The sequence below is a fragment of the Trachemys scripta genome, chromosome 2, assembly GCF_013100865.1.
Source record: "Trachemys scripta elegans isolate TJP31775 chromosome 2, CAS_Tse_1.0, whole genome shotgun sequence".
NCBI classification, from domain to species: Eukaryota; Metazoa; Chordata; order Testudines; family Emydidae; genus Trachemys; species Trachemys scripta.
This window is the reverse complement of record NC_048299.1, coordinates 243,535,017-243,546,680: the sequence shown is the minus strand read 5'-3', so window position 1 is coordinate 243,546,680 and position 11,664 is coordinate 243,535,017. Positions and strand designations below refer to the sequence as shown.

The 11,664-nt window shown below is 42.5% G+C and overlaps 1 protein-coding gene across 1 annotated transcript in view; it reads right to left on the bottom strand.

Moving 5' to 3' along the window:
• ERICH5 (glutamate rich 5) overlaps positions 1-6,167 on the bottom strand; it is a 24,230-nt gene extending 18,063 nt beyond the window's left edge. The window contains exon 1 of the mRNA XM_034763353.1: positions 5,884-6,167. Within this exon, the coding sequence (XP_034619244.1) occupies positions 5,884-5,974 (91 nt within the window). The 5' untranslated portion in view covers positions 5,975-6,167. The remainder of the gene's footprint in view (positions 1-5,883) is intronic.
• Between the last annotated feature and the right edge of the window lie 5,497 nt (positions 6,168-11,664).

Sequence of the window (11,664 nt, the reverse complement as noted above, 5' to 3'; positions counted from 1 at the left end):
ATGGAGGAGTCTCTTCATGGTGGTCACGTGAGTGCTGTGGTAGCCAGCCATGCGCTCTCTGATGGATATAATCAGGAAATGGGGCCATCAGGCCAAAGAACTATTTCCCAACCACCATCACCAAGCCATACATCATAATGGGTGGAGGAGATGTGCACATTCCCTTATGCCCATGGAATAGGTTTGGGAGAGATTGTGCCTGCCCGAGAGTATAATTTTTCCAGTCATTCTCATGGGGCCTTGTGACTCCAGGTCACCCCTAATAAGTCTCCTCTGGCATAAGTGCCATACTCTAACACTAATAGGGTTGGATAAAATACGCACATAGGTAACTTAAAAACCTGCTTGTTGCACTTAATTTTACTGATATCCTTACCTGCATTCTTTAACTATGTGTTAGTAGGTCTAGTCATGATGCTGTTATAAGGACTTTACATACAGTTATTCCCCTGAGTGGATGAATACTAGCTGTAGAATAAAGGTTTTCTTTGTGTTAATTCTTTGCTGTTGTATTTTAGAATGTTTGGTTTGTTGTACAGTGTTAATAGCAGGTTTGTAAGGGAATAGTACTACTTTGAGTGCTAGGTGGAATAATGCAGACCTGGCGCACCTTTGTACAATGGAGCCCACTGAAAATTTTGATGAAATAATTTTATATTGTTCCTGCTGTTTTGGCCTACTTTGACAATGTGCTAAGGTCAAATTCTTTGCCAGTTTCATTCTGCAGCTGTCTCATTCTAGAGCTTCTATAGAAGAAATTTGTGTTTCTGAGCAGAAAAGAGGAGACTGGAATGATTGAATCTGAGATATTTCAAGTATCAGAGGGGTAGCCGTGTTAGTCTGAATCTGTAAAAAGCAACAGAGGGTCCTGTGGCACCTTTGAGACTAACAGAAGTACTGGGAGCATAAGCTTTCGTGGGTCAGAACCTCACTTCTTCAGATGCAAGGTTCTGACCCACGAAAGCTTATGCTCCCAGTACTTCTGTTAGTCTCAAAGGTGCCACAGGACCCTCTGTTGCTTTTTACAGATTCAGACTAACACGGCTACCCCTCTGATACTTGAAATATCTCAGATTCAATCATTCCAGTCTCCTCTTTTCTGCTCAGAAACACAAATTTCTTCTATAGAAGCTCTAGAATGAGACAGCTGCAGAATGAAACTGGCAAAGAATTTGACCTTAGCACATTGTCAAAGTAGGCCAAAACAGCAGGAACAATATAAAATTATTTCATCAAAATTTTCAGTGGGCTCCATTGTACAAAGGTGCGCCAGGTCTGCATTATTCCACCTAGCACTCAAAGTAGTACTATTCCCTTACAAACCTGCTATTAACACTGTACAACAAACCAAACATTCTAAAATACAACAGCAAAGAATTAACACAAAGAAAACCTTTATTCTACAGCTAGTATTCATCCACTCAGGGGAATAACTGTATGTAAAGTCCTTATAACAGCATCATGACTAGACCTACTAACACATAGTTAAAGAATGCAGGTAAGGATATCAGTAAAATTAAGTGCAACAAGCAGGTTTTTAAGTTACCTATGTGCGTATTTTATCCAACCCTATTAGTGTTAGAGTATGGCACTTATGCCAGAGGAGACTTATTAGGGGTGACCTGGAGTCACAAGGCCCCATGAGAATGACTGGAAAAATTATACTCTCGGGCAGGCACAATCTCTCCCAAACCTATTCCATGGGCATAAGGGAATGTGCACATCTCCTCCACCCATTATGATGTATGGCTTGGTGATGGTGGTTGGGAAATAGTTCTTTGGCCTGATGGCCCCATTTCCTGATTATATCCATCAGAGAGCGCATGGCTGGCTACCACAGCACTCACGTGACCACCATGAAGAGACTCCTCCATGCTTAAGCTATGTGCAGAGTTCTGCAGCACAGAAACCAACTGGGCTCATAGCTGCATTTGAGTTCCACGCTGCATGTATGCCAAGGCCAGGATTTAGCACAACTGATTTTAAAATGTCTTTGAAATAACTTCTAAAATGAAATTATTAAAAATGTTATGAGCTAAGTTTATGGAGATGCAATGTGTCAAATCTAGGAATATTCTTTAAAGCACTGGCACAAGATACAAAGAAATGAGCCAATTCTGAAAACCCTTACTCATGTACGTAGTCCCAATGGCCGCAAATGGAAGTACACCTCTACCCCGATATAAAGCGACCCGATATAACACGAATTCGGATATAACACGGTAAAGCAGTGCTCGGGGGAGGGGGGGGGGGCTGCGCACTCCGGCGGATCAAAGCAAGTTCGATATAATGCAGTTTCACCTATAACGCGGTAAGATTTTTTGGCTCCCGAGGACAGTGTTATATCAGGGTAGAGGTGTACTCAGAATAGTAGATAGCTAATGTGAGTAAAGGTGGCAGGATCTGGCCCAGAAAACTAAATACTTTCACATATGATATCAGAATAACCTAAAAGCTTCAAAAATTATTTGTTTTCAAAGAAAGCTTACATCTGACATCTTTGAGAATTATTAGAAAATTAAGGATCAGATCCTGGGGTGCAGTTGAATTACAGAGAATGCAGATCAGGGGTACACCTGCTCAGGGCTGCTCTAACTTAACCCGGCTGCAGGCTGAATACTTGCTCCAACAAGTCGAAACTGCAGCAAGGGATTGGTGTGATACAAGATCTGTGCGCCACTGGATGATCACCTGCATAGGAGGCTGATCTTCCTCAAGTCAGATTCCACCAGCAGTGCAATTCCAAGGGCAGTACCATACTTGAGAGCTTTGTCCTAACATCTGCAGGGTTAGCATTCAGGTTCCTTAAAAATGACAAGCATCCATTGGGATAAATAATACAGTGAAAAGAGAAAGTAAGATTTTTATATTTTCTTTGCACGTAGCGGGAAAGATAGTCTTAAGCAGGCTGAGGAGCCAATCCTACAAAACTTTATTCATGTGGCTACTCCATGTTCACACAGTTAGTTCCTTAGGGCCTGATCCAGCTCAAATGAAGTCAGTGGGAGTTTTGTCATTGACTTAAATGGGATAGGAATGGGCCCATCGATTTCATAAGGGTAAGGATTGCAGGATCAACTCCTAATCTCAAACTATGTCCTGAAATTTATTTTTATGCCAAACCACCACTGGCTTCAAAAGATGTTATACAAAAGGACTGATAGGAGGATTTGTCTCTAATCTGGAAACAAATTATTTAATTAAAACAAAAACTGACACCTTATTATCACAGATAAATCATATTTGAAAAACTGCATTCAACTGAAGGTAATGATAGTGACCCATGTACATCCATGGGCAGAGTAAGGCTCAAAAATAAGGTAAAAATTATTACTCAGAGTAAAAGGCAACAGAGGGTCCTGTGGCACCTTTAAGACTAACAGAAGTATTGAGAGCATAAGCTTTCGTGGGTAAGAACCTCACTTCTTCAGATGATACTCAGAGTAAGTATTTTACTCAGTAATTCCTTAAAATACGTGTAATGATTATATTTAAAAATGTGAAAATTATCTCTACATTAGCTAATTCAAAAAGTCTGAATACTGTTATAGTCATTCACAATTTTATTGATTCTCTACTTTAGAATCAGAAGAAAACACAAGGAAAAAGTATGAATATTTGTATAAACTCTCTCTCTCTCTCTATATATATATATACACATACATACACACACATAATCTGTTCAACAAATAAAAAATATCATCAGTTTGTGTATTCATGGTGGGATTTTAAAAAGCACCAAGCCACTTCAGATCAAAAGTACCATTGAAAGTCAGAAAAGTACTCCTCATGAAATTAGTGGCCCATTTAAGTCCATGGCAAAACTCTCACTGATTTCATTCAAGCAGGATCAGGCCCAAAAGAATTGTGTAAGCACAGCATATCTGCATGAACGAGATTTTCCCACTGTGTGCAAAGGAAATATTAGAATCATTTCTTACTTCCACTTTTTCACTGTAATATTGGATTATTTGTTCTAATGGACACTTGTCATTTTTAAAGAACCTGAATGTTAAACCTGCAGGTGTTAGCAAACAGATTCTGCACTACAGTATAGCCATTGGAATTGTACTGTCAGTGGAATCTGACACAGTGCGGATGAGCCCAGGGTATGGGTGATTCTCCAGTGGGATTGAGCTAGTGGAGGGGCTTCTAAGATAACACCACAGTCAAGGGGATTTGTACCTCTTTGAGGCTTTTGAAAATCCAGTCATATTTATGCCTGATCCTGCAACACTCACTCGATCAAAGTTTAAAGTTCTAGTGACATGATCAGATTGCAGGATTGGGCTCAGATTTTGATGCGACTCTGCTCTCTTTTTGCCATTGACTTCAGCTAGAGTACAATAAGGCCTGTTTTTATAAGACAAATTATGGTCAGACAACATTCATGAAAAAGCGAAACATAAGGTAGTATAAATATAAAATATCTGAATGACGAACCATGACAGGCATTAAGATCAGTGACAACTAAGCTGTTATAAAAGTAGTTTTTATAATGAGACAATAATTTCATCATCTAAGGCAATAAATGGTTGTGTTTTGTCCAAAATAGTCAATATTTGTCATCTCCAGAGTTGAAATATACAAGCTGCTTTGTGACAGTTTTGTTTTTTCCCCAAAGTTGCTTACAAAATTCTACTGCCAGTCTTAGTTGATGTGGAAGATGCCTGAAGCTGAAATTTAATTTAAAAAGCTTATGCTTTACAAAAACCACACTTACCACCCAATAATAGATGAAGAATTGTGTCTAGACTTGGAGAAGGTCAGGAAATTCTGCCATGGGAATGTACCCACAGCTTTTGGGGAATAACTGCTGATGTGTTGGTTTACCAGCTGCTACAAAGTAACCTTATTATTGCTTTTCACAAATTTGCAGATAAGATTAGGTTGGGTTTTGGGGGGTTGATTTTTTTTGTTTTATTTTGTGTTAATTCTCTAATGGAAGCAGTTAAGATTTTATCTAATGACTCTTTTGGAGTCTTAACATTTCAAGCTATCCATAGAAAAGTGTCTATTGAAAAAAAAAGTTAATGGTTTTAGGCTAAGACTTTGTATACTAAGTTCCAGTACTTTTAATAATCAGTTTATAAATCTGTGAAAACAGCACTTGAAAACAGAAATCATGCTGACAAATTTCTAGGGTGGCCAGTGCCTGTCCGAATGATTATTATAGGTGTGACCTTCACCGGAACTCTGGGAATGCAGAACAAGTAGTTTAATCATTTGATACAAATATGCTTTCTGGTTTCAAAAGACGTCTTCTTCATTTAAGTGCTGGATTTACTTTTTAACTTGAAAGTAGGTTCGCTTAGACTGATGTGTTCCTGCAATTCTCTCTTCCTTGTTTGTTGTCATCCTTTGATATGTTATGACTTATTTGAACCCCAGTTTTAAAACACTTGTGTACATGAGTTTATTCCCCTGAATATTCCCATCGAACTCAGCACAGCTACTTGAGTAAGAGAATCACATGCATATGTACAGGACCGGACTAGCTAAACTGCTCTTCTGGGCACTGACCATCAGCTTTTGATTTGTTCTGTAAACAAATCTTTGGCTGCATAAACAGCATTTATTTCTGGATAACTAAGTAAAATGGCAGAATTCCGTCAGCCAGAGATGGCACCTGTATCCACCTCTGCAAAGTGCTTTGGGGGGCTGGATTAGAGGTGCTAGCGAAGGACACGGTATAATAAAATCACAACAGCGATCAATAATCAATGACACCGGTTCCTGGAGAAGTTGACCCCCTTTAGGAAGTGGGCAGCAGCGCAGCCCCGTGCAGGGGTCTGGGCTGCCCCTAGCCCGGCTTTGGAGACCAGAGCAGTCCCTGTCACACACCAGAAAGAGAAGAGCCCCGCTTGGCCGCCCCGTGCTCACCACATTTCTGCAGCCCGTTGGTGTCGCTGGGTTTTGCAGCCGGCCGGCTGCTGTCCTGGGTCTGAGTCTGGGCGCTGCTGGAACAGCCCATCGCGCCTCGTGCCCAGCGCCTGGCGAGGCAAACGGGAGCCCCCCTCGCGGCGGGTCCCACGGAGCGCAGAGGCGCCGTCAGAGGATCCCCGCCGCAGCCGCGGCGTCCGAGCCCTGTCCCGGTCCCTCCGCGCAGCCCGCGTGTTTACAGCTCCCGCTCCGTTGCCATATGAACAGCGCAACCAGCCGCCGCTTCGTTTTCCCAGCGCAAGGGCTCGCAGGTGTGCAGAGCGCAGGCGCAGCGGGCGCCGGCTTGGCAATAGGAGGTACGTGGAGAGAGACATTAGTGTTCCCGCCTCCTTGGTCATCTCCGGGCAGGGTAGGGTGACCAGACAGCAAATGTGAAAAATCGGGATGGGGTTGGTGGGTAATAGAAGCCTATATAAGAAAAAGACCTAAAAATCGGGACTGTCCCTATAAAATCGGGACATCTGGTCACCCTAGGGCAGTGGCTGGAACGAGGAGTGCTGCTGCACCCCTGGCTTGAGGCGCTTTCCATCAGGATGTACAGTTTGGTTCAGTGGCTCTCAGCGCACCCCCACTATACACATTCTTCCGGGACCAGCACCCTTCTCCCACCTCTGTTGTTGAACTACCCAGCGAGCAAACAAGCGCATCTCGGATAGCAACAGGAAGGCAGGAGCTGGCACCCCCAGGAAAGCAAAGCCCGTCTGGGACCCAGCTGCGCCCCCCCCCACACACACACACTTCCTAGGGCGCTCACAATGGTTGCAGCGTTAAACATAAAATAGCAACAGATCCAAGAGCTAGAGCCAGAGTCTGGAAACCAGCCCCACCAACACTGGGCTAGAGCAGGGGGGAAACTACAAGGCTTCTAGTTTCATTATCCGACTGGTGCGGAATGCAGAAAGTCAAACTTCACAGAGCCAGAATGTGAAGAGTAAAGGTTTTTAAATTGTTTCAGGTTTAATGATCTGATAAGGCCTCTAAGCAGCATTTAAATACAAATAAAATGATGCACAAAATTTAATTTGGCTTTTGCAAATTTTTCATTAAAATCTTTGCCAAAAATATAGCAACAGTAAGATGGTGTGAAATCTTGATTTAAGACAATTTATTCAAGTCTTTTCATTTACCTTGTACAGTTTTCATTATACTACATGTGTATATATTTTACAATATACCCATAGAAGGCTGAGCCTCCAAACTGTCCACTCACAGCAGTAGTCTTTACTCACCCAAATACTCCTATTCAAATCCCTTTTTGGAGGACTGTGTATGTAGTCCAGGAACGCCGCCAGCGTTTCTGCTGCCGTAGGCGGCGGAAGGTCCCACCCGAAATGCCACCCCCCACAGAGGCGGCGGAAGGTCCCGCCTCCAAAATACCGCCGTGATCACCGCCCCCCAAATTGTAGTGCCCTAGGCGACCGCCTAGGTCACCTAATGGGTTGCGCCAGCCCTGATGTAGTCTCATACAAAGTGCATCCCAAATCACTTTACTTTTAAATTTACATACTGTATAATCATTGACAGAGGGTCAGGGAGACAAGATATGCTTTACAATGAGGTGGAAAAGAGCTGGAGAGTAGATCAACTAGACAGAAAGAAATTTTGTTCCAGTTGGTTGAAGCTACAGATTAACACAGTGATGAGTGCCATATAATACTCCAGGAGGAATTATGTGCCAAAAACTTAAAAATTCTGTGCACAATATTTTAAAATTTTGTCAAAATAACACTATACAATCAGACCAGTTTCAATTATTTTGGTAATTTATTTCAAAATACCTGTCAGCAAGTATGTCTGTAACAATACAGACACACACAAAAATTCCCCCAGGAGTAGAGAGTTAAAGAAATTCCTATGACAACCCAGTTCCTGCTTCTTTGCCCCTTCCCCCCAGAGCCCAGCCGGGGAGCCAGACACTCACACCCTTTCCCCCCAGAGCCCAGCCACCCCACCCCCCAGCCCAGAAACTCACACACACACCCGACCCCAGCTATGGGCCCCCCTGGCCCAGACACTCACACCCTCTACCCCCCAGAGGACAGCTGCAGGTCCTCGGCCCAGACACTCACAGACCCTACCCTCCTAGAGCCCAGGGATCCAGAGGGAGAAACAGACTGATGCTGGGTCCTGGGCTTACATGGAGTTTCCTGTGCGCAGCTGCCACCTCCTTCCTTCAGGGTGTGCTGGGAATTGTAGCTGCTGGAAACCCTCCAGTTCCCTCCCCTTCCCCGGCCTTGCCTTCATTTGCAACCTGGGCTCTGCCGGGTCCAGCAGCCCCTCGTGGTGGCCAAAGCTCTGCAGTCCATTTCTGGGGGGAAGGGGAAAGGGGGGAGAAATTCTGCAAAATTCTGCATTGCACAGTGGCGCAGATTTCTCCCAGGAGTAATATAAGAACCTACACTGATGGACAGAGTAATAGCCTCTTGAACCAAGGGTGGCAAAATTGTATGACAGAATAATGAGGCAGCCATTGTTAGGGGAGAGGACAAGAGGCAAAATTACAAAAGAGGACAAGGTCCAGAGTCAATGGAGGGCTTCTCACCCTTTTTCTCACATCTTCTTCATGAAGTAGGGAAGCAAGATTCCCTTGATGCTGAGGCAGCCAGAACACCACTAAGAGTGCTTAGGGGAACTCATGCCAGAGTGATCATCGCTACACTCTGAGTAAATGCAGCAAAAACTCCCCTCTTATGTGGGCTATATGGAGTTTCTTCTACAGCACCGTTCACCTGAATGCCCAGCTGTGACAGCTCAGAGGAAAGTGGGTTGGAGAGTAGGGCTCCACATTTTGCCTAACCAGCCCATTCTCTTTGCATAGGCTAGAGGTTCTTTTGTTCCAGGTTCACAAAAATTAAAACTATGGCTGCCCTAGGTGTGGACATGCAAAGGGAAAAAGTTGCATACACCCCCTTCACCCTAACTAGAACCTGGGCCTAAATCTGTAAACATAAGTGTTAAATTCTGATCACATTTATGTGTGTATGCAACTTCCTTGATGTAAAAGGAAGGTGGTTTGGCCTAGAGACAATATTTACAGCAGGATTTTTCCTTCCAATGTGAAATACGTATTTATAATCTATAATGACAACTGGATTATTGTAAGTGTCTTGAATACATAAGATGTAATGTAACACATCAACCTAAACATTTTTACTTCCTCCTGTTCTGTAGCTCATATTCATTTTTACATCCTTTTTTTTTTAAATAATACATATACTTGTAGTAGATTTCTTTGTGACTGTTTCCTAAGCCTGTTAATATTAGGTAGTGGGCAATGTAATGTTAGTAATTCTTTAACAAGCTGAAGCAATATTAATGTTTGTAGTATGCTGTTGTGTAGACATGAAGTATCCAAGAAACTAACTAAAGCACAGGAGCTTGTGCAAACACAATTGTTTTACAGAGAAAGAGGGGGAAAAAGCACTTCATTTTATCCCAAAGTGTAAGTCAGGAAATGAAAGCAATGAAAGAGAAAGGTGGGGAGAGCCAGGAGGTGTCAAACAGGAAGCATGAGCAACTGAAGAGGCAGTTTAGGCCGGAGACCCAGCAGGGGAGGCTGAACTCACCTAACTTAAACAAATAAAAATGAAGATAAGGGGTACAGAGAGAAGGGGAGGAGAGAAAGGACAACTGAGGAGAAGGATAAGTTGTTTGGAGTTAAAAATTGATAATGAACTATTAGTGCCTTATGGAAAAACTTAAATCATTCCATTTAGTAAAATGCCATCTGACAATAAAATACATGGTCTGAAGTTTTCATAGCCATTATTTCTAAAGGCATTTACATGGAAACAGATCTTTGCTTCCTTAGACGTCTATCCTGCTAGTATCTGATGATGGAGTAGATGCTTGTGGGGCAACTGACAGGACTGGGGCCAAAGAGTTCACTGGCTCCAACTGATGCTTCCTTACTTGAGGTCACAATCCGCTGGTTGTGACATTAATTACATTCACAGCAAAAAAGAAATACAGGATTAGGACTTCAAATGGGCAATAAGCAGCATGAACAGAATTCTTAAGAAGCAAAGACTGATAGTTTATGTGTACCTTTTTCCCAATAATAAAGTAATTATATATAGAATATTATATAAGTGGAAGGGCTAGTCCATAAACAACTTTTTAAAGTTTTCTATAAGGTGTTAGCAATTTTTTAAGCTTCTTAGGCCAGAACTACAGGACCTAACTTGTTTCACTCTTCCTGGAGCTCAGTAGCTAATTGTAATTTTGAACTTTTTAAGGCAGTGAGCCTGTTGCAACTTTAGACTTCCTACATTTTGATCCCCTATCCAAGTATTGTCCAAACTCCCAGGACTCACTAGTCTTTCAAATAAGTCTATGGAAGTAGAGCGATCTTTTCCTCAAGCCACAACTCCTTTTCCTAGATCCTTAGGCTATTCTGTACAGAAAGAACAGGATTGCATAGGCTGGACAGCAAATTGTTTGAGAGAAAGTGCAGGCCAGATCCTCAATTGGGTGTAGCTCCACTGAAATTAATTGGGTGATGCTGATTTATATCATCTGAGGATCTGGCTCCATGAAATCCAACTTTTTTAGGTTGCCTGGGACAGCAAAACCTACAAGCATGGTTGACAGAACATGCTTCTTCATTGTCAAGGAAGGAATCTGAAGAGCTTTTCACTAAGTCTAACTACAATTTTTAGAACCCTGTAGATGTACACATTTCCTGATAGAATTTGGCACTAGGAAAATGTAGATATATTTTTTTGGTTGGAGAGCTTTTAACAACACTTTAAACTTGGCATTTATGTAGTACTCAATAAGAAAAGCCTCCAATACTGTATGCTACTTTCCTTGCCAATTTAAACCTAGCTGCATTTAGTGTGCATATATCCAAATATCCACAAATAGGTATTTAGCTTTATGATTTTCCCTGTATCCTGGCCATTTCCTCTTTTTTTTTCTTTTTTTTTTTTTTTAATCTTTGTAATCATTGGATGGATGACAGACAAGAAATGTGAATGCTAATTCAGCAAATACGTACATTAGTAGGGTTCCAGACTCAAATGTTCTGAAACAATGAGATATATTTGTTTGCCTGACAATAAAGGGATAGCATAGTACATGACCCGATGAAAATTCGATGAACATGTTTGCATTTGCTTTAAATGTGATCATTATCAGAAAACACAGCCTGTCACTTTTAATACTCTTAACAAGTGCAAAAGGGAAAGTAATGAATGCAGGTGCCCACATGGAATTCTTATGTAATTGTCTATTAATTCTGGAGGGGAAATATTCAAAAACATTAACCTCATTCTTCTTGCGTATTTTTCCTTTATCAAAATAAGTCCAACACCTTTTACAAGATGCTCTAAAAATTAGGCTGGTCACACTGATAAAATAAAGATCATGGACCATATTTTTAAAAGAGCAGTTTCCATTTCTGAATGCATAATCCTAGCATTTGGGGCTAATTATAACTTCAGGCATAGCCCTGAGCAAGGAGTAATATATAGGGTTACCATATCTAATAAATAAAAAAAGAGGACCCTCCATGGGGTCCTGGCCCCGCCCATTTCTCACCCCCAGCCCTGTCCCAACCCCGCCCTCTCCTCCCTCCCACTCCCAGCCACGCGGAAAGGGCTGCCTGAGCGCTACCGGCTTCAAGGTTTGCCGGGCAGCCCCCAGACCCTGCGCCCCCGGCCGGCGCTTCCCCAGCGCAGCTGGAGCCCGGGAGGGGAAGCGCCCAGCTGGGGGCGC